General features: G+C 41.6%; 1 protein-coding gene across 1 annotated transcript in view; it reads left to right on the top strand.

The window, feature by feature from the left end:
* The window catches only part of MICAL2 (microtubule associated monooxygenase, calponin and LIM domain containing 2), a 115,898-nt gene extending 93,361 nt beyond the window's left edge, over positions 1-22,537 (top strand). Inside the window, exons 29-36 of the mRNA XM_054172015.1 lie at positions 3,076-3,224; positions 5,323-6,670; positions 11,373-11,467; positions 13,487-13,579; positions 15,304-15,397; positions 19,762-19,861; positions 21,188-21,261; positions 21,930-22,537. Of these exons, the coding sequence (XP_054027990.1) occupies positions 3,076-3,224; positions 5,323-6,670; positions 11,373-11,467; positions 13,487-13,579; positions 15,304-15,397; positions 19,762-19,861; positions 21,188-21,261; positions 21,930-22,114 (2,138 nt within the window). The 3' untranslated portion in view covers positions 22,115-22,537. The remainder of the gene's footprint in view (positions 1-3,075; positions 3,225-5,322; positions 6,671-11,372; positions 11,468-13,486; positions 13,580-15,303; positions 15,398-19,761; positions 19,862-21,187; positions 21,262-21,929) is intronic.
* The last annotated feature ends 1,307 nt before the right edge of the window (positions 22,538-23,844 follow it).

The raw sequence follows: 23,844 nt of genomic DNA, 5'->3' as shown, positions 1-23,844 counted from the left end.
GGTTTTGAGTTACTAGATGAGAAACCAGAGATCTAAAATGCAACAAATATTTTCCATTTTCTTGTCCTCAGGAGATCAAATTCCCTGGGTGACTGTTCCTTATGTTATTTCACCCACCAGCAAGTAGTGTCTGCTCTAATTCTGCAGCTAAGAAAATGTATCCCTATCCCAGAACCACTGTTCTCTCTCCAGCCCTACCTGCACTGACTGCTGCATTTCATTAGGTGCAGATCTAACATTTTGAGTATCTCCTATTAGAAATGCTCCTGGAGATGCCTACTTAGAGCCATCTACAAGCACTCTATCATCTCTTTTTAGCTGGAAAAACCCAGGTTTCTGGGTTACTGAAAGGAAGAGTGCTAACAGCCACACCAAGAAGTAAACGGGTAAGAGTGTTAGTGGTTCTTGTCCTCTAGCACTTTCAGTTGGTTTGGGCTGGTCCAAATGGCACAGGAATGCAGTGATTTCTGTAGTGATTGTGTCTGCACTCATCTCACTTCTAAAACACAGGGTGGTAACCCCTCATAGCCAGGGTTGCTGCTCATAACAGGGTTGCCCCCCTGCTTTGGCGCAGCTCCTCTGAAAGTGCACCCTGGCCTGCCCTGTGCTCATTATGGACTCGCAGGTACCTGCCCGATCTGACAATCCCAGTATGGGAGTTGTGTGAGCTTACCAGCATCTCACCAGATAAGCCCCAAGAGGGCTGTGTTCCCTGGGATTCAAGGAACCTCTGAGGTGTGGGAACTTGCTGTGCTCCAAGAGGCCTCTCTGGAGCAGCTGTGCAGGATGTCTGACCCTGGGGGAGGCTCATCTATGCCCAGGATGAAGAGGCAGAGCAGGGTGCCCTCGAAGTCTCATGGCACCTGTGTCAGCCTCAGGGCTGTCTCTGAGCACTGTACAGCATTTTAGGATTGAATCAAAATCAGATGTTGGCCTCGCCAAAAATTTGGATTTAAAATCTTGCCTTAACTGATCTCAGTTTTTAAAAGACCAAACTAAAATTATGCTTATTCCATACTCCAGGTAGAAAAAAGGAAAAAAAAAACGATTCTGGGAAAGGAGTGAAGACTGAGGTCACTTGTTAATTTCGAGTCATTTTCAGCTTGTTCTCAGCAAGTGCATTACTTAATTGTTTGCCAATTCATTTCCCCACCATTTTATTAAAAACTTCCGTGTGCCTCTGAAGGGCTCTAGAGGGAGCTAAAAGCCTTAGAGAGGGAAGTGTTGCACTGCATGAATTTGTCCGAAGCTCAAGTATGCTATTAAAACGAGGTGTAAAGCACATAGTGGGAATAGATTAAAGGCATTTTTAATTCTCTAGGGGAACACAGTAAATCTACAGTTCTATATTTAATCCATGTAATGTTTGGTTACAAGAATTCATATGATCATAAGTCACATGAAAGAAAAAGGTCTCCTTCTCAGGCTTATTTCCCAAAACACATATGTTTCATAAACAGCACGAGGTGCACGGCCAAAGAAAGGAAATCAGTGTCATGGTTTTATTGGCTGGAAGGCTCAGAGCAGGATATTACCTTTCAAAATCTTTAATCCCAGTCGCACGGCCACAGGGAACACCACACTCTTAATTTATCTTGGTCAGTTGGAGTAGCTGTTGGGCCAAGCAAATCATGATAGTACCCTAGGGAACTGAGGGTTTAAATCCTGTTTTGAACGTGAAGGCTGCCTTTTGGTGGGAATAAACTCATTGCTGCTGTGGCTTTGCACAAAGCTGTGTTCTCACATGTGCAGGCCTTGTCCTTGTAAGATAATGCATGCCCATGAGAGCTGTAGTGAGAAGCAGTTGTTCTCACAGGCACATGTTGTTACTCTGCAGACCCCTGGGCTGTGGGTTTACGCCCCCGTCAGTATTATGGTTATCACTGCACCAGCAGTTGCCTTTCCCCTTGGTGTGGTGAGCCATGACATTTGCACGAGTCAGGAGACTCATGTACTTGAGTGGACCAGACTAAACTCCTCTGGATCACTTATGCAGGTGATAGTGGGAATTTTTAATCCTAATTCTGGAGTCTCATGTTTTCGCATGGTTCAATTCAATCCTGTTTGCTAGTCCCTGCCGGAGTTCCTTCCCTCTGTTCATGATGGAATATAACAAATTGCATCAAGACTGGCAACAAATAGGTGAGACAGAGGAAAATTGGCCTCTCTCTCTGTCTTACCTTTTCTGACAGCCATGTACAAGAACTATCTTATCTCCCTGTTGTGTCCTTACACAGCTTTTAACTCCTGTGTAGAATAACTTTAGTGTGCTTTGGGAGCCTTTGTAGTTTTCAGAACTAATAGCTGGGTTTGGAAGTTAATAATTGAGCTATAAATATACTTGTGATATTATAGCTTGACATGGTAATATCTTGGCTCGAGATACTTTTCTTCTTTACAAGGATTATTTATTATGTAACATTCCTACAGGCACAAACATGAGAGCTCTTCTGACTCCCTTCAGGTGCAAGTTACCTCCCTTCTTTTTCTGCCAGCAGATCTTGAGTCTGCTTGTGCTAATTTTGGTTTAAGGCTTTTAGCAGTTAGCTACCTTGCCTGATCTTAGAAATGCCCAGCCTGTTGCCATTGGCTTGGCCTGGAAGGCCACAGGATTATTTTTGTCCTTATTGCCTGCAGGTGGTTGCATTTCTCATTTCTTTCCCATTCTGATGAACAGCCCTCTCAGAAGTCATCTATTTTCTTCATTTCTCAGAACTACCCAAAGCCTCAAAAGTTGCTGCTTGTTTTGACTACCTCTGCCTTTAATGCCTGAAAGCCCTCTAAAGAAGGCTGTTTTTCCAGAAAGTTTCCGGGAACACAAAAGCTGCTTCATGACATCCAGCCAAAAAGTGGAAGCAGCTCGGGTCCACCAATGAAAATGTCAACATGTATTTGGCATAGCATATGCACACCTGTGTGAGTGAGGCCACAAACTTCATTACTGTAGGTCATCTCTTCAGGTACAGCTGTATCCAGATGACTTTTTAGTTTTCTGTGCTTCTCATTCTTTAATCGCAAGCTTTACTTAAGACAAAAGCAATACAAATGTGATGGTAAAGTAAGTGTCTTTGGCAGGTTGCCCTTTACTGTCCAGCAAGAAACATGGGCTACACTGGAAGGAGAGCTCAACCAGCTGTCAAAGCAGTCCTGAAGAGGATCACCTTCAAACACAGGTACAAAGGAGAATTGTACAGAGGAAAAAAAAGAATGTAACTATTGGTGGGGTATGTCTGCCCCCAGCAGGCTGTCTGAGCATCCTCTGGTCTTTCAGGTAGTTTTTATTCTCACAGTAACCAGCTAAAGTTGGAGTTATGCCTGTGCAATACATAGGGAAAAGACACTGATACTCTGATAAACCCATGCAGTTAAGTCACTTTTGCTTTGAGATTCAGACCCCAGTTGCACTGAGAGTTAGGCACTAACCTTGTTGCAACAGTCAGCATGTAAGCACCACCACCCTGCCCTTCCCTTCCAGCATGGGAGTTCCTCTGTGCCATATTTTCTGCCTAGAGGGGAGGAAAACTCCCAAGCCTCTGTCCCCTGGTGCTCCCAAGCTGGCCATTGGTTTCCCTGCATGCTTGTGGAGCTGTATGGAAATGTGTGGCTTATTGGGCACAGCCATATGCCAGCGGTGGTGGGGTGAGAGGATAACTCATCTGAGTGGCTTAAATGCCACTTCATTGTTATGCATCATTAGGTGAAAGGCAAGTGCTGCTACCAGCCTTGAAGACCACATCTGGGAGCTGTGGTAAGGACTTGTATAATGCCAGCTGTAGGAAACCCAGCACAGGAGGCTGGAGGATTTCAGGCTGTTGCAGCCCTTGGAGGTTGGTGTGCCCTTGTCTAACATTCACCCCTTGCATTTGATGGGCAGAAGACCTCTTTTCTTAACTAGTAGCATGTCTCCCATGGCTGCATGCCTCCCATGGCTCAGCACTATCTTTAGCTTCCTTCAGAACCAAGGATTTCCATTTTCTACTTTTAAAAATGAGTTTATTTTTGAAGGCTGAGGAAGGGTGGGCCTGCTGTAAGGGCAGCACTGCAGCAGGAGTCATGACTGATGGTTCCAAGTAAAGGGCAGCACGTCTCCTGGCCCTGGAGCCAGGTGGAGTGAGGATCAGCCTATGTACTTCATGTCCTACTACGCTGTCCTCACCCTTTGGGTTAAACATGCTTAAAATTGCTTGACCTCGGGGTTAGTGTTTAAAAAAGAAAATCATATCAAGTCTTCCATGTCCATGGTGGTGGTTCAAATCCGGCCCAGGACAATAGGGACAGGAAGGGAACGTCCCAGGGGAGCAGAACTTCACAGTGCTGCCTAGCCATGCTGCACATGAGGAGAGGTGACTTTATGCAGCTCCCACTCCACAAGTGGTGCTTAGCAGCCTTTTACTTTCTCTGAAAGAAAGAGGATTAAGAGGGTGATAATTTGTTTATTAGTGTTTCTCAAGTTTTTCCAAGATCCTAGCCAATATTAATTTTAGTCATCAAATACAATTGTGAAACAGGGAGTAATCATTATTGCCTTACTTCTGATGCTTCTGGGAAGTGAGAAGACAGATTAATGGCTTCACCCATGGGAATTTGGGAATTTGGCACATAAGTGAAAACAGGAATTGAATCTTCACACTGTCCGTTATCATATAGCAGTGAGGACAAAATGCCTCCCTTTCAAGAAGGAAAAATGCCTAGTTTCTATCCCACTGGCTGGATAATATGGGCATTTATGCTCATTATTATCTCCAGCAGAGTATTTTGGTGGCTAGAGTAATGAATCATATCTTCATCAAAGGAAAAATAATCATAAGAGAGGACTGATTGAATGGTTTAAAGCTACTGTCTTGCATTTTACAGTCTTTGCTGGGTCACTTCATTCATTCCTACCTGCACAGTGTAAGCACTGAATATTATAAAAGCAGTTGGAGAGGACAGATGATAGTCTCTTGTGCTTGTTGGGAACTCTGAGGTGGTGCAACTGGAATAAAATGGGAGAATAGAGTTGATCTGCTCTTTTTTATTTTCCTGTGGATAGGACTGCTTTTTTCTGAGGAAAATACTAATGGAAATTCATAAAGATATGACAGATTCTTAGCATTATTTCAAGACTATTAATATTTCCCATAGTTTTAGATTTCCACTTCTAGAGAAATATCAGCCCTTTAGAGACAAAGACTTGTCTTGTATTATCATCCACATATGTATGTACATAGATACAAATTAAATGTTATGTTTATTAGCATTACATGAATATTAAACTTTTATAATACAACATAAAATATAACACTAAATTGTATCTGTCTACCCCTCAAATAATATTTTTTTCATGCACAGTTGGCTTCTCACAAGAAACCAACAGAAGTTACAAGAGATCATTTCAAACCCTACAGCCCAGTATTTCAAAGAAAAGAAAAATCTAGAGAGATGCCTGAAGAAATCCATCCCTATGTGCCTCATTGTCCTTTTCAGAGCAGCACCAGACATTTTCCACAGATCTCTCCTGGGAATGGGACACTGGCTGCTGATTTTTCAGAGCCCGAAGATGCAAATAGTGACGTTGGGGCATACACAACAAAGGGCTGGAAGGAAAAAACCCAGAAACATACCTCTGAAGCAGATTTTAATAGGAAGAAAAAAATGTTATCTTTTCTGGATTTGAAAGAGAAAGATGGCAAAAATACAAGGCACCCAGAAGAAAACCTTGAGCAAGAATTAAAGGAGACAGAAAAGAAGCTGATATTTTGTAGTCAACAGCGACCCTTGTCATATGATTCAAGCAGGGTAGACATAGGACAAAACAAAGAAGCTCTGTGGACTTCAGAGGAGAAGGGTGATGACTGGCAAAGAGATGGGTTCAAACTCTCTTGTCCTATGCCTCTCTTATTTGCAGATGGTGCTCCACCAGCTTTGCCAGTTGACACAAAAGATTCTCTGAGAGGTCCAGATGCAGCTTCCAGGGAGCATACAGCTGGCTGCCCAAAATCACCACTAAAGCTCATAGCCCATGCCATCAAAAGGTCCATTTTGGAACCTCTAACGTCATCTCCAGAAGGACTAAAGCAGGACTCAGACAGCAAAGTCAAAGCCTCTTCAGAACAAGCTGTCTTCAGCTTCTCCAGTGCTCCTGGCTGTTCCCTAAGCCAAAGGAATATTAACAGTAATAGAACAAATAACACTCAGCCACAGGAGCTTATAGCAGGGGAGTGTGCAGGAGAGTATTTAGCAAATGGGAGGCCTTTCTCAAATACATCCAGTTTTTCTGTTGGCTCTGAAGAGAGATCTCCAAGGCGTTATAGCAAGAAGGTATTCTTCCCTGTCTACAGTCCTCACACCAGGCCTTCCAAGACAACCAGTATACCTCAGGAATCACCTTGCACTAGGATGGAGGATGTCCCAGAACTTCTGGAAAAGTTTACCTTTAAAGAGAATCCTCTAGGGGCTCCCACGGATGACACATTTATCTGTAATGAAAAGTACCTCCTTCTTTCATCTCCGGAGCCTGACGACACCTCCAAGGACAATCTGGACAACTCAGGACAGAAGGGTAGCCTTGGGTCACTTTTCAGTAGATTGAGAAGTAAATTTTGTGACAAAGAAGGGTATTCCTTTGTGTCATCTCTGCCTTTCTTGAAGGACCATCCTCCAGAAGACAGGCTGTGTTATCCTTTCACAGGTGAGGACCTCAGCAGAATTATTTTTTTATTATTATTACAGAATGATGATAATGTAATAGCTCTTAACATTTAGAAGACCTGGGTGTGACCGTGCATGTACATAGCTGTTGTAAGTTTAATTCGTTGTTACTTTCTACATAAGAAGACTTAGTAAGTTTATTTTTTGGTTGAGGTTTAGGAGCTGCTTCTGGTTTGAAAGAGTACAGTAGATTTGCATGTAGAGGGCAGCTTGCTGGACCCAAGTTGGGTGTGCTGCTTGTTGCTATCCGGAGGTGTTTGGGTCAGGAAAAAGTACTCTCAGTGGGACACTGTGCAGAGCAGCTACTGCTGTGTGGTGGTAGGGCCAAACGGGCCCACCAGAAACCCAGAACAAGTCCTGGCATGTTCAGGTGTGCTCTCCCTCTCCCCTTCCCTCCTGCAGGGGTCCTGGGAATGCAGGAAAAGGACAAAGAACCCAGGCATCAGAAAGTCTGGTAAACAAGGAATTTATCCTCCCTCTGGTAAACAGGCACATGCACTGCCCATGCTTCACCTAGGCTAAGTTTATGTCTTTACTTCATATGGTCATGGCCTGGTGAAATCCCATTCTATCAGTTGCCAGCAGGCCAAATGTTCATATCAATAAATAAGAATCAATATTTTTATTAATATAATCTTGTCCTTATTAATCATAACTCGTATTCATAACATGCTATGACACTGAGTGTGTGGTGGAAGGGGAAATACATTTGGCAAGCAGAAGGACAAGCACTGAAAACTCCAGTGCAGAGTACATTTGCTATCCTTTCTGTGAGTAGCTTGGAGACTGAAGCAATATGGTTGCAGCGGCAAGAAGCTTTGCTCTGTGTCTGATTTCCCAGAGGGTGTCTCTTCAGCTCTGATGCTTTGATAATGACTGAACTGTAGGCATACTCTGGGGAGCTTTGCAGTGTCATCAATATCTTGTTCTTTATTTGTGAGGAGAAGGCACCTTATTGACCTACTCTGACCTACTTTGTGAGTTTGTTTGGATGGTGATTAAAAGGCATCAGTTTTGCTATTTGTTTGCAAGAACTAGGTTAGTATTAAAGTTGCAGATGAGTCTGAGAAACACTGACATCAGGCAAAGAGCAATCTTAGTAATTTGAGCACAGGTTCAGAAAGAATTACGTGCAGTACGGTTTCAGGTATGAAATATGAGGTATCAGAGGTACACCCACCTTTCTCCATGCTCCATCTTTCCACTCACCCATTGCAGAAAGTCATAGTTGTTTAACTAAATAATCTATTAAGTTTCATTGACATCCCTGTTTGTTTCTTACCTTATTAAGCTGCAACTCAAACTGTAACCCAAACATTGCTGCTGTGCTGAGGCATTAAAATAACAACCTGCATGTAAAATGTGAAGTCACTGAAGTGTTCCCACTGATCTTTTTTGTATTCTTTCTGCTTCAGAAGTACTGCCTACTGTGAGGAAGATAGCATATACAAGACTTGATCAGATGCTCATTGATCTCTTGAAACTCTTGCTCTCATTCCTGACTCTTGGAGCATCCTTTATCTACCAACTTGCAAAAGCAGGCATCCCCAGCAAGCCAAGGGATGCTCAGGACTGTAGTCAGAGGGAGTTGGTAGTGTTCACACTTGTCATGCTGTGGCCTCAAACAGGAGGCTTTTTTTGAATCTGTACCTAGTCATTACCCATCAGCTAAGCCAAGGTGATTTGCCCTTACCTAGATGTATTAATTAGTACATTGGGTTCCTACTAAAATAGAAAAAGGTTTGAATAATACTATATTTAAAACATTTTGAAAGACATGATGGTTTAATGTGTCACAGTCCTCTGCTGTGCAGGCCAAAATAGGAATTACTCAATTATTACAATTATTAAATATAGATTTTGCAAAGTCTGTTTGGAAGGGGAAAATGCAGTTTTGATCCAGCCATTTGCCCAGTAATCTGTTGTCTTCAACACTGCAGCTTCCTGAGCTTTTTCAAATATTCATATTTGAGTTAAAAAAAAAGGGGGGGGAAAGAGACAAGTCCTGTTTGGCTCTCTAAAATGGCATTTCTGTCTCATATTGGCACTTGCCTGAGGCCTAGGCTTGGCAAACTTCAGTCATGAACTGATGACGAGCTTTAGCCCACATTACCTGTCATTATTTTTCTCTTGAAATTTACCATGAACCTAAAAAAAACCCCCAAAAAACACCAACCAAAAAACCCACAAAACCCACCACACACAACCCCCCACTCCCAGCACCTTGCAGAAACCAATTTAATCAGGCTTTTCCTCATATTCCTCTTGGCTCTTTGCAATAGGGGGTTTTCTGTCCTACTTGAGGCCAAACACACTTATTCTGTGCAAGTATGCATCTATTATATTAGCAGAGAACATTGGTCCTGTGAAATGTAGATGCAATAAGTGTGCCTTAGCTAACCATCAATGCAGGTAGATCCATCAGATGTTTCCTCACTGAGTGGTTTCACCTGGTTCCTTGTGTTGTAGGCTTCTCAGGTGGGGATTATGAAGAAGGTTACTGATTACAGTCAGGTGGCTGTTGTCTTGTAGAGCTTTGACTACCACATTTCATGAAAGGCTGAGGTGTTCTGAAGCAATCTAAAAGACTTTCTCGGCCAAGATGCAAATACCTGGCTTTCTGTAGCAGATAGGCATTGTGGATGTAATTAATCTGTACTGCGTACAGACACGTTCTGTGTACATCTCATGTGCTCATGAGATGGCAATCAGAACTCCTTAGGGAAGTCATCGACACTCTCTCTGTCCCAGAAAGATGAACAGCTCCTGAGTCACACCCCCAAGAAGTCAGGTGGCCTTGTGTTACAGCAGCCTGCTTTGCCTCCAGACTTGTAACGCTTTTTGAATTATTGACATGACTCAAAGAGGAGGACACGGGGAAGCAGCCGCTTGTTCCCACAGCTGCAAGAAGAAAGGGAGCATGTAATTGTTTGTGTTTCCAGCCCTGTGGGTCTGCAGGGATTGTCACTTGCATGGTATGGAATTCATTTTACCAGTGGCCTGACCACAGAGTAGTTACTGCAAACTTTTGGCTGCACAGAGAAGGGCAAGATAGGTGAGTTTATTCCTCCAAAGGAATAATATCTGTGATACCTGCACATCTTCCTGCACCCTGTGCACTTGGAAGGGCTTTATGGATGGCTGTCATTGCTGGGGGCAGAGATGGGGTGTGGGTGGATAAGCACTCTTCTCTGCAGAGCATGGGGAAGTGCACAACCTCAGTGTGATCCCAGCAATCATGAGCCAGTGCAGAGTTCCCAACAGGCCAAAAAGCAGGAGCTGTGTCCCTTTTGTAAATGCTGAGATGCAGGGAGATGTGGGGTGGCAGCTTGGCCAGTTGTGGCATGGCTGATGCACCTCCTGCTGCCCAAGGACCTGTCCTGCAAAAAGGAGGGCAAGACCCAAATCTGTTCCACTGGACCCTCTGAGCTTGCAAGATCATTGACACAAGGTCTGGGTGCGTCTAAAACTGAGACTGCTAACAAAAGTCTGCGTTGCTGCCTTAGATTACTTGAATTTTCTTTCATTGCATTACCACCTGGGATGAACACGTTTTATGGATTTTGATTTTAAATGAGGGCTTGAGATGGAAGTCCTACTTCAGGACTGGGATTCAGGACAAGACAAAGAAGAAACATTTTACGCTGGGAGACTGGAAAGTGATTTTAATCAGAACAAAACTTGCGCATAGAAAAGCAACTGTGAGCTCACAGATACAAAGAAAACTGGCACTGTTAGCTTTAAATAATGTACGTTTCCAAGATGTTGCCCAGCTGTTAATCATTAACCCTGTAGCAGGTTGAAGCATAGAGACAGATGTTCCAAAAGCAGTTTTGTTTTCCAAAATGAAGAGAATGAAGCTATGAATTAGACAAATTAAGAAGAAATTCAAATATTTACACCCAGTTGAAACAAGATGCTGGAAAAACAGGCATGATAAAATTGCCGCAATTAAATGTAATTTAATTTGTAGTTCTGAGAGCATGCTTCTTCCAAAGGCAGTCTTTGAGTTTTCCTTATGGAGTGCATTGTTGTGATGTATGGATTTTCCTGACTTACTCTGGCATTTTAATCAACAGTTCAATGATGTGATAATATTCCTAAAACAGAAAAATAAGTGACGTTTGTTTGGACATAATTAATGAAATATTTATGTTGCATGAGGCTGTGTGATAAAGCCTTGTTCTTAGTCCATTTGCTTCTGATTACATTTGTGATTTTTTTATATGACCAGACATTCTGACGCCAACTATTTTACACTGAGCAGATGTCATGTAGTAAAAATGGGTGCCAGATGCTACAACCTACATAAGGGTAATTTGTTTAAGAGCTGGCTCAGACTTTTTGCATTCAATTACACTGTATAGTGAGCCTTGTACAATCATTTGGGTAATATGGCTAACTTCAGATATACATTTTAATGAATGTTGAGTGCATTCAGAACAGTGTGCTGCATGCAGTGTGTGCAAGGAATGAATTTATTTGCATGTAATACCTGAAAAAACCCAACTATACCCAGACAGAGTTTTTGACAGGGATCAAAAATTTAATTAATGCCTTCAGCCAAATTTCCAAATTGCTGTATGTGCTGCTGATTAGAGCTCAGGGCAGGTGCAGAGTGTCTGTGGAAGTTAAAGAACAGCAGCTTTTGCTCCACTGACCATTTTCTCTTTGCCTTTTAGGATGTGAACACCTACCTGTCAGAAAACAAGCTACTGAGTATTCTACTTCTTCCTCTGATGATGAATTTGAACCCAAGCCTTCATTAACACACAAGGTAATCTTGCCTGGGAAACAGAAAGATAGATATTTCATCAGTTAGATTGTATTTGATATTTGTCGTGTGATTTTGATCCAAAACACACAGCAATTTCTCAAAGTGGAAATTTGAACATTCTGTCAGTGGAGGTTAGGTTTCGTGGAAAGAAAATACATTAAAACTCTTGAAGACAGGTGAACATCAAAATTTGTTTTTGCTCTTTGGATCTTTAATTCCCCCAGGATACACCAGCATTGACAGGGGAGGTCTTAATTTGACATCAGGCATCTTTCACTAAAACCACTTGGAAGCTGCATTTCTTAAGTGGTCTTAACATGTAGCCCAACAAGCAAACTACTGGAAAAAATGAAACCAAACAGATGCAGCTTTCCCTTGGGGAAATACAACTTCATTTGAGAGGTGCTACAGACTGGAAAACACGGTTTATCGTAATCAGCAGCACTGCCTGAGCCACAGCGTTGTGCCCAGGCCCTATATGGTGAAAGAACTGGCTACACACTGGTGTCTCTGAGCCCGACTCAGCTTCCAAGGCTAACAGGAGGGATGGAGTTAAAGCACCACTGAACTCTTGATACTCAGCTCTGATGTGAAAAAGAGAGCCTTTACTGCTTGAATAGCTCATCAGAAATGTGTTTACCTCTTTCCTGCAGAGAGTATCAGTAAATGGAATTAATAATATGAGGTGGCCTTTTTGATTTGTTGTCTTCATGGGGGCAGGGGAAGGTAAGCAAAGCAAGAGACAGTCCAGCACACTACAAAAGCAGCTGAGCCGAAAGCTACCTGGGGCTTTGAATGGAAACCCAGCCGCACAGCTCCAGAGGAGCCAAAGTGCCATGAGGCAGAAGCACAGCAATCCCACCAGTGGCTCTGTGGCAGGATGCACTGAGACGGCAGAATTCATCATTTGTCTTTCCTGTAACAGGAATGACAATCTGCAGTAAGAAAGTATTATAGTGAGTTAGTTAAAGCTTGAACAAAATAGAGAAAAGAAGTGAGACACGGGAGAAAACTGCACGGAAGCAGCTCCCAATGGTTCAGGCAGTCACAGGACAAGCAGCAGTGCTGAGGCAGCTGCCAGAAATGGGGTGAATGAGCAGCTGTCACACATGGGCGTGAGCAGTAACTCAGTTCTGATGTACATTCCCCACTCAATGAGTTTCTCTCAGCTGCCTCCTAGCACCTCTTTTCATGCCAGTTCTGGCTGCTATTTTGCTAGTACCACCATTTGTCTTTGGCAAAACTCAGTGGGAAAAAAATTTAGCAGCTTCCTGGCTTATTAGTTTTTTAATCATCTAGTCTGCAGTGCTTATATATTCTGTCTCCTCCAAAATGGGAAAACCACAACCCCTGAAGCACTTCCAGATAGCTTGGGTCAAGGGCAGGACTGAGCAAGTGCAAGCCAATCCTACTGCCTCACTTTCCAGGAGCAGCCAGAGCAAACCCCACTCTGTAATGCAGTAGAGAACTGGCTTTGAGAAAGGCTTTGTAGGGCTTCAGGTAGTGTCCTGTGATGGCTGTTTCTTTCAGATACCTCCCCCTTCCCATGTTACAAGTGATCTGAAGTGAATTTCACTCTTAGCAATTACAGTGACAGAAATGGGTTGAGATTCCTTGAACTGGTGTTTCTCCTAGTCTGTGCCTGGCTTCTCCCCTGCTAATGGTGATGTCTGCAGAAGCCATGTCTAGTGGTATGTTGTATATAGCCAACTTTGAGATTTGGACATTTTTTATTAATAGGCATAGTTCACATTCACTTAGGGTGTAAAAGAGCTTGTAATGTTTTAAGGTCAATATAGGCAAATGCATTAAAGTAGTCTTACATTAATATTTCCATTTCAGTTGGGCTGTCCCAAGCACCCTGCAGCAGCTCACATTGTTTGAGCAGGGCAGTTGAGTTACATGGTCTCCAGAGGTCTGTCCCAACCTCAACGGTTCTGTGATTTAGAGGAGGGTTTGAGGAAACCTGTAATGGCTTCTTTATGCTTTGATTGTCTTTTTCCTCTCTCCTCCTTGTAGGCAAAAAGAGCTCTCAGAAGGAGAAGGAAGCTGGAGAAAGAGACAAAGCAACTGATTAAACAAGAGGAGCTAAAGAGGCTTCACAAAGCACAGGTGAAAACATAGTCTGCAAATGTCCCATTTATCTCCCAGGAGTGAATAGTGAGAATGGGAAGTACCCAATATGGGTTCTGCACCTCCACTCACTCCTCACTGTGGCTCACTGCTTTTTCCATTGAAATCCACAACACCCCCTCCCCACCCCAAGCCATCAGAAGCAGGAAGATGTATGTCATAGGGCCTGACAAGATGTGACAAGTTCACATGTGTCCCCAGAGATCTTCATGATTTTGTAATTGTGTGTGAAGAACAAGAGGGAATAGTGACTGACAATGAGAGAATAATACCCTGAAGAGAAAAAGAGATAGAAAGGGGAAATAACATCAGCCCTTGAGAATGTAAGAAGCCTGGCTATCACCCTCGTGTTCTACAGGAGGGTATAAAAATACAGTGGTATTTTTGTTCCCTCTCTGCCATAACACAAGTGAACTGTTTTCATTCTTAATGATGTAAAATCGCTTCACTTTATACAGGCCCGCTTTGGAAAATGCTGGAAAAGCTCTGGACTCTGCTGATGTTTTATTATTTCCAATTACAGTTTAAAGGTTTTAGGAATGCTTTTCTGCACAACTGCGTCTCAGATTATGTTCTCTCAGGTGTCAACATATGCAGATCTGTTTCACCTGCTGCAATAACATATCTATATACACACATATACCTTAGGGCTTATGTGGCCATTAGCACTTTTTGTGTGTTGTTTGTGTAGGACAGAGATTTAGTCTCATTAATTCAGACTGTAATTGTAATCAAGATATGGTAATGGGGAAAGCAGGCTTTTTGAAGACAGAGTTGTCCATCATTTTCAGTTGTATTACTGTTGATTTGGGTGGAGCTTCCACTTGCTATTTCTGTACCAATATTAAATTAGAAAACTAAGTTGGTTTTCATATGAGAATCTGAAATCTCCATTTTTGTATACATCGCTGTTTTTGTGAAACGTGTTACTGAAGAGCAACTGTGTTTGAAATAGATGGTGCCTTCTCTTGTTTTGCTGCTTTGTAGAAGTAATGAAGTCCACACTTCTTGAACCATCTTTCATGTTTATTAGGCTGTTGCTGAGGGCTTGGCTCAGTATGCCCTAAAAGAGCCTGACATGAGAATTGCTAGCATCCATTTTTGACAATTTAACCTTTTACAGTGTTTCATGCCTATTATCCACATGGCACCTCTGAAAATCTTACTTAAAAGAGGATGGACCAGTGAATGTATAAGCCCCCTCTGAAGTGCCACTGAGTTATCACTTCTTAGCTGTTAAAGCCTTTTCTTGCCATGTCAAAAGCTTGTGAAATATGAAAGTAAACCAAACAACAAAATGCTATGAACAACAGATTAGCTAGCAAAGCTTTCTAGCTGTAACCCTTCCATATTTATATGATCTTTATTCAGGTAGCATCTCAGAATATGTACTTCTGAATGTGTAAGATACTGACTTTTCAGGCCATGCAAGACGGAAGCATTACGTTCTCTATCTTACAATGGGACAGCTAAAGTTCAGGAAAATGGAGTTTCTTTTAGTACCTATAATACCCACATAAAAATGTGGATAGATACCTAGTGGAATTAGTAAATTGCTTAGGCGCCTGATATGTTTAGTGAATTTGCAAATCCCATGACTCCTTTGAGACCTTTTCAATCTGCTTCTCTAACCACTGGGGCCATATTCTGTCTCTGAATTTTTAAGCTATGTCTGTAGCTTTCATATCACTACATTTTTGCAGGCGGTCCAGCGCCAGCTAGAAGAACTGGAGGAAAGACAAAGAGCTCTAGAGATTTTTGGTGTCAAACTGGAGAGAGAACTAAGAGGAGAATCAGGTAAATGAAGCAGTATTTGCTTGGTTGTGTTTTGGTGATGGTGGTGGTTGTTTGTTTGGTTGGGGTTTTTTACCTCTCTCAAAGCACAGAGGTTTTAAAAAAGTCATAGAAGTAGAGTTTAGTCCAAAATCTGAAATGAAATAACAACTGGAAGGACAAAAATTGTTGTTCTCCCATTTCCGTAGATTTTGTTAGCTCAAGCGCCTTTGCACTGAATGATACAAATTTTCAAAGATTTCAAATTATTTGCTTGACAACAGAACCTAATTCTGTGTGTGTGTGTGTCCCATTTTTGAAAATCCCATCCTAAGCTTAATTTCATCTTCTGAAGGGAACCATGGGGGCTTGCAGGAGATGTCTCTCAGTTACTAAGCCAGCAGCAGCCTGTGCTTAGTAACAGAGTCCTTAATGACTTCTCCCAGTGTGTGAAATACCATTAATATGATTAGAGCTGGTGGCTATGCTATAGCAACAGCAGCAGGCAGGCACACACCCAAACTGCACAGCTTCTCCCGCAGTGGGTAAAAGATAACAGGGACATTGTCCTGGCCCTAGGCGGAGGCAAGGTTTTCACTTACCTGAACCAATAGACCTAAGCACCCAGCACTGCAGCATCCTGCTGCTGCTTCCCACGCATGAATGGGGTGAAACTGGGGAGACCTCCCAGAGAGGACATGTAGGGCCTCCTGCCAGGCTCAAAATGGGGATGAAAGTGTGAATCTTGCATGTAGGGGACTTCAGAGGGGGCTGTGGTTCTGTGCTGGAAGGATGCTGGGGAGCCGACAGATGGATTTCAAACGTGTCTTTACCTCTGTTTGAGAAAGTTGAACCTCTTGCTTTCATGAAAAACACTGAAAGCCTAGAAATGTTTTGACACCTGATCTTGTTGTCGTCTTAGCTAGGCAACCCAGCACAATCTGTGTGCTGGGTGTTTTAATGCCATATTTCTTAGCAGTTATTGCTCCTATTCTAACACTGAACCAATCAGTTCAGCAAGAGATTTGCTCAACCTTTTACATTTATTAACTGATTTCCTATAATTGACAGTGCCAACATATTTGAAATGTTATTTAAAAGGCTAGCCTCTTTTTTTTCTTAAATGAAAACATAACCTTTGATCAAATGGCACCCACCCTACCATCATGGAACGTCTACTAAAAAGACTTTAACAGTCTGGGGTATTAGCTTTTTTCTTAACTGCTGAGTTGAATAAGGGTGTTTGTTTTTTGGAAATCTCAAAAATATGAAGGGACAAGCCTCTTCCAGCTCTTGGGGTAGACACTGAATACTAGGGAAAATGGCCTAGAGCCACCTCTTGTTTTTGCTGTTTTGACAATCACATTTCCTAAAGAAGGCTGTCTGCCAAGAGATTGATGCTTCTCATTCTCTTCCCATCCTTAGTAATTGGATTGCCCTCATTAAGGTGAAAGTACTATTTTTTTCTCCCTGTTGATTGCTGTGTGTAGGTGGCCAGTTACAAATAGGGCAGATACTAAAATGCAGGATGTTACTGCCTCTCAATAACTCTTCTGGTGCAAAAGCATGAAGCTGAAAGCTTCTCAAACAAAATGTTAGCACTTCGTGGTTTGTAACAACGTATGTGTAATGATGCAGGAATTGGTGAGTTTAATATTCTCGTCAACCTTCTTAAAAATAATGAGCATTATTGTTTAATGAATGACCAGTGTTTATTAGGTTAAGTTGTATTTAAGCAGGTCTGTGCTTATGCAATTCAAGTGATTTAATAGGTATTATTACAGTAATTAGAAAACGATCACAGTTCAGCAATAATATTGAGCTGCAAAGGTTGTGAATAACCAAATTTAGAGACAGGCCTGCAAACACTACTCTTCGGTGACATTTACGCAACTCTCCTCTAATAATTCTGTGAGCCTGGGATGAATGGCCCCTTTGTTAGGGGGAGTTATTCATTAGCTCCTCAGCTGAATTAGAAGAGAACATGCGTGGGTGCAAAACAACTGCCATGAAGACCGATGAGCAAAATGAGGCTTTGATGATCTTCTAATTGTAGTGAAAACAATTCATGCCTTTTTTTTTTTTTTTAAAAGAAATAATATCAGTCCTATGAATAATTTTTCATGGCCATTTTCCCCTTTATTCTGGTTTGAAATACCAAATAATAAATCACTAATGTACCAGTGCTTTGTTTTCCCCTGACATTTGTGGAGGCTTATGGAGATCTTCTGCCTACAAGAAAATGCAGAAATAAAAATCTCGAAACATGTTTTCTACTGAAATTAGCATCCACTGAAAACAGCATAACTGACTAAACAGATCATGATGACTTATGGTAAAGAAGAAAATATTTGTTAAAAGAATGTTAGGAAGTCTCTTCATGGTTTGGAAGGTGAACAAATATCTGCACACGTAGGTTTTTTTATTTCATAAGGAGCCTATGCAAGGTTTCTCAGAACTTTCAACAGAGTCAAAAGAAGTCAGCTGAAAACCTGCAGGAGTGAGGAATATGAGGTTGAGCTGTTCCAAAAGGGCACAAACTCTCTGAGCCCCATTTACTGTGTGTCTGCTGTACAGAGGGACAACATAGCAGCACTGGAGAACAGAAAGCTCCTCTACAGCCTGTTGTTCCCTCAAATATGATGAAAATGGAAATAGCTATGATGTAATCATAAGAATAGCTGACTTTCAAACAGATTCTAGGTTAAAGGAGACTTGTGTAATTCAGGAGGAAAGTTTTGTTTAGTAGTGCTGTAAGAAAAAGCTGGCATGGCTCACAAAACAAAATCACAAATTGTTTTTCCTATAGCCTTTAAAAAAAATCTGTCATACTGTGTTATGCAAAAGGCTTCATTGGCTTGTTCTGCCCTTGGAAAGCATGAAGCACTCCATCAGGCTTAAATAACTATTAATAGTATGATTAACAAACCTTTGAAAAGTTCAGGGGAAAAGTGCCCTGAGGGGCATTTTGTGGGATGGAGGAGGAAAAACAAGGGCTATTTTTATTTCACCTTACAGTGAGGATTTTGCTATGAGTAGCATTTTGCTCATGTCGACCTATGACACAGTATTTTATAAGAGAGACAGAGATCTTAAGGTGTAAAGAGGAAACATTAAAAGAATAATTTTGCCTAATCAAGAACACAAAAAAGCAAGGCAAGAGTAACCTGCTGTATGTGCCAAGGACATACACATACCTGCAAATGCAGTATTTTTCCTGACAGCAAGATAGATCAAATATTGATTATAACTTCTGATGGTGGCATACAAAGACCTAAGACTGAATACTAATGCTGCATCGGATCTGTGAGAAGCTACAGCCATGTCACAGTGAGAACTGCTCCTGCAGTCACTCTGAGAAGACATTTTTCATCGCCACTTGCGGACCTGGAAGATCCCAGAGGAACACATCCATTACTGTCAGAGTAATGGAATCAGGCAGAAATCAGACCAGGATTGCTCTGCCTTCTGCTGCTGCTTTATCCTCCTGTTTCATGGTTTGGGTCAAATCCTGAGGAAAAATTGCGATAGTGCACCTAAGCCAGCATGACCCCTGTCCTCAGTCTGACGCTGGCATGCAAAGGGGTTGGTGATCCCCAACACCCAACAATTTTCCTCTTGCTCAAGAAGGTTGCTAGAGGGCTGCATTTGACAAGATCGTTTAAAGTACTGTTCTTGAGTGGAGCCAAATCCAGATTTCAATGTTATAGTGAGGGACTGCTGAAGCAGTAGAGGCAAGAGGGTAACTCCTGGAACCAAGACCTAAGTGCATTTCAAAGTGACAAAAGAAAGGCACCCAAAATGCTGCTGAGCTGTCCAGGATTCTGTCTCTCTCTACACTTGGTAACCTAGTTTAATGCTACTCTTGTAATTTGAAGGCCATTTGGCAAACAAATAGAAATTTATAGAGGATTTGATAATGTGTCTGGTGTCCACTGGAAGCAGGGACTAAGTTGATACTTGCCAGTAAGTACATCCTGAAGTCCAACTGTGTTAATGGGATATCCATTTATATATATATATATATAGTTTACCTACTGGAGTCCATTTTCAACAGAGAAGATGCTGTCAAAGGCAGAATGAAGAGAAATATAAAAGCACACATTAGGAAAAAAAAAAGCCTCTGTGATTATTTGAAAGAAAAAAAACTTTACTCCCAAAAGGTATTTTAAAATCTAATGTCTTTAACTGCAATAAACTACAACATTCAACCAAATGTAGACAAGGATGTTATACCCAGACATCATTGGTATAAGTGACATACAGCAAGAAAAGCTACATTTGAACTCACCTAGTCTTACAAATGAGGACTACTTCAAATGAACCTAAGTGGTAAGAGCACTGAAAGGGAAGCCAGAATGCACACTTAAGTTTCCTGTTTTGAACAGATTCAGGTATAAACGATGAAACTCAGATGCTACATGAATGGTTTGAGCTGGTCCTGGAGAAGAATAAACTAATGCGTTATGAGTCTGAGCTCCTGATTATGTAAGTAAGGACAAGCATTAGTACTAGAGATGGGAAGCAGAGTGGAGAAAAGTGTACCTGTGATACACTGAATGCCTTACTGCATGCTGCAGTTTGAGACTGTCATGGAATAAATGTTCCCAGAGTTGCTACAATCTGTTTTGAACACAGATTTTCAGCTGTGTCCTCCTTATCCTTTCCTCTCATGGTGCTTCAGTTATTTCAATCCTATGTGGTACTCTAGCATATAGATGCTCTGCCCTTACATAATGTAGGTCTAATAAACACTGGGGCACTTTCTCCTGTGGAAGAAAAATAGTCTGGCCAAGTTCATCTCAGTTTTTATGAAACATATGAGAAAAGGTCTAGAAATTCACTACAGTGATAAAACAAGCAGATAAAAACTGCCTCAGATGCTACCGTTTGTGGCTGATGGAAGCAATATTGGCTGTAGCTGCCTCACCCTGCTCCCTCAAAACCACTCCACAGCTAGGTGGAGGTGACTCTCAGGTCTTTCCCTCAGTTTCTGAGCAGTGTGGGAAGGCAATGAAAGCTGCAGCAGCCCTTGCTCACCCCTGCATTTCACATCGGGGCAGGCTGCTCATTGCCATTCATCATTTCCACATTACTCAGCCCCCCACGCTGCATACAGGGCTGCAGCCCAGCTGCTGTCTCCAGCCACGTTTTTTCTCAGCTGATGCTGCCATGGGCCAAACCTTTTATTTTTTTTGACTGTCATTGGGTGCTGTGGTAGCAATGCTTCCTGCTCACACTGTGCAAATCAGAGTTGTAAAAGCAGGCTGCTTTTAGCACTGCAGGGCAAAATACTGTCTGGATGCATTCAGATGTTAATTCCCTGGCCTCAGGACCTGTTCCTGTGCAGAGGGCATGGCAAGGCTCTTCATGCGTGGGAACATTCAGTCCTATCCAGAATCACATCGTGGGTGCCACCAATAAAAGTACAGCTGGTTAAAGCCTTAAGGATTGCAATGTCTGAGGGATTTCCATCTGATATACATAATGCAAAAGCTGGTAGTGGTACCTTGATTTTTGAGATTAATCACACCAAGGTTGGAAGAGACCTCAAAGATCGAGTCCAGCCTGTCACCACAGACCTCATGACTAGACCATGGCACCAAGTCCCACGTCCAATCCCCTCTTGAACACCTCCAGGGATGGTGCTCTGGCAGTGCTATGGTAATGTGGGCACAGGGAAAGCTCTTAGCCTTGACTGCCCATGAGGAGAAAATAGTGGATAAACAGAACTCTCTTGGTTGCAATAATACTAACATACATGTCTTCACTGAAAACAAGCTTATTCTTTAACTTACTTTCTATTGCACACAGAGCTCAAGAGCTAGAACTACAGGACCACCAAAGCCGACTGGAACAAAAGCTGAGAGAAAAAATGGCCACCGATGGTAAGTCAAAGGGAGGAGCACATTCCAGCCCACAGTGATAGGCCATGCCCATATTCCCTGCTTGTTTCAACAGGGACCAGAGTGGCCAAGCCTCTTCCTCATGTGCTCTTCTGCAAGTGCAGCTCAACCAGCAAAATGTAGTGTTTGGGATCTTCTCATCTGAAGTCTAGTAAAGACAGCTAAGCTAATCTGTCCAGTTTTACTGTGAACTGGATCAGAAGCACTTGCAAATGTAATTCCAGTAATGATGCTGTCTAGGCAGCAACATCGAGCTAACATGCAGGGTGGCCAGTAACAGAAAGTCATTTCTTCAACCACAGAAACACAAGACTGCTTCTGTGTTAACTGCAGCGTTACTGCAGTATTTTGGAACTGCTTTTTAGGTACTTAGGCTAGCAGTTTGGGCTTGCCCTTTTATTTGGTATTAGAAAAGAGAGCACATGAAGTCTAAGTTCTGCTGTAAGTTCTACTCTAGACATTAGAACCCTTTCATGGTCAGTTGTAACCCAAATGCAGGAGAGTATTTCCCTGAGCTGTAACATGAAAGACGTGAACTGCTCTTGACTTCATTTGTCATGAACTAATTCAACCTGTTCACCAGCAATTAAAATGCAAAGTGTAACAACAGAGTGATTTGGATTTTGACCTCTTCTGTCATGATCTTTCAGATAACCTTAAAAATGAGATGGATCTGAATGAAGAGGATGAAATCTTTACTGAAATGATGAAAGTGGTTGAAGAAAGGGACAAACTTGTATCTATCTTAGAGGAGCAGAGAGTGAAAGAAAAAGCAGAAGACCAGCACTTTGAAAGCATTATACTATCCAGAGGCTATCAGCTGGGCAGGATTTAAACAGCCACATGCAGACAGACATGATTTCAGCAATATTTGTGATCATGGAGAGACAGTCTTCTGAAAAATGAAGAAATTCAAATGTAGTATCAATGTATTCAGGAAACATTTTGTTATCAAAAGCTCTAAAGCAGTTCTGCTCAAACTGGAGTGAGTCACTTCACTATCAGCTTAAAGGATCACTGAAATACAGACTGGGACTGAATTTACCTGTCTGATGGACATCAGGGACTTTGAAAGGGAAATTATTTTCTTGGAATTTTATTTTAATGCTGAGAATAGAATTCCTGAGAAACATGACATCATTTAGTATTTTTGAGACTGCATTACTTCCATTTGTCTCAAACTGTACGTGGTTTTATTAATATTTTGTCACAGCCAAGCCATGTTGAACTATTTAAAGGTCAGAAAGGGAGCATCTCTTATAAGGTTAATTTTTATTTCTGGTGGAGGAAGGGCCATTTGACTAATGACTACATTTAAGCACTTATTAAAACTACTGTAAATGCAATGTCAGAAATTAATTGTCTAGGTATTTGTAAGTTTTAGTACACTGTGTATTTTTAACAGGAAGTTAAAACAGTAATAAATCCTTACCTTCTGTAAAATGGAAAGGGATTATCAGAGGGGTGGCTACCCTTATGACTGTTAAATACTCAAAGCTTTAGTGTGTCACAGATGAAGGTCTTCTCTAAAATATGCAAAGTGGTAATTTGAAATTACTCATCCAGACTAACTGCATTACAATTACTTGTTAAAATACACCACAGGTAGTATCATAGGATGTGATGAGTGGTGCAGCAGTTAAAGATCGCCTTGAGACTAATTCCCCAAAAGGGCTGCAGAAAGTCTTGTTTGTAATTTCAACATCTGATAGAAAATGGCTATATTTCAACTTTGTTTATCTTGCTGTTCAAGAATAGCTATGCAGATAGGACTGTCTCCTTTCTTACTGTTACATGCATTTGGAGATTTTGGCAAAGCAGATGTGTTGAAATTCTCCTTAGTGCTCAGAGTAATTTAGGTACTTTCTTAAATCTTGAGATAATTCTGCAATTTACAATAGGTAGTATTCCCAGCTGTATGTATGATGCACTACATTTTCAAACTGAAAAAAAACCAACCAAACAAACAAGGAGGAATGGAAGGACTGTTTCTTTTTGAGTATCTCTTTACCTTATGCTCTGACAAGATTTGATGTTCTCATTATTTCATGAATGGTGCTAATTTGAGCAGTTGCCTATGGTACAGCCAAAGCTAGAAGCATTCCTGTTCCAAAGGTTTTGAACTAAAAAACTTTTTGGTAGGTACTTGTAGGGTACCAGATACACTGGATTTCGTCACAGTAGTTTATGAATGACCTTAACTTTTTGGTGTATTGTAAGAAATTTTAAAATACCTTTTCTAAAGATAAAAGCAAGCTTTTACCACTAACCACAGATAAATAATACACCTCTGTTGGTGGGATATTTATGTATTTATATTTATTTATTGCTTAAAGATGGTAGAAGTGTCAGGTTACATGTTACTTGCTTGTTGTCTCTGATAAATTGTGTGTTTCTAGCAGCTGGGCACAATGGATAGCTTTATCAATTTGGTAAATAACATATAAACTAAGATTTTAAAGCAATGTTCTCAGTTACTATAACATTTAAGCCTTAAAACAGCATGTGGGTGGGGCTTTAACAATACAACCTGTCTTTTATCACAGTGGAAAAATATAGCACAAT

The sequence above is a fragment of the Dryobates pubescens genome, chromosome 22 (genome assembly GCF_014839835.1).
Source record: "Dryobates pubescens isolate bDryPub1 chromosome 22, bDryPub1.pri, whole genome shotgun sequence".
In the NCBI taxonomy this organism is placed as follows: Eukaryota; Metazoa; Chordata; class Aves; order Piciformes; family Picidae; genus Dryobates; species Dryobates pubescens.
The sequence above is the reverse complement of the archived record's forward strand: the minus strand, read 5'-3'. Positions and strand labels throughout refer to the sequence as shown.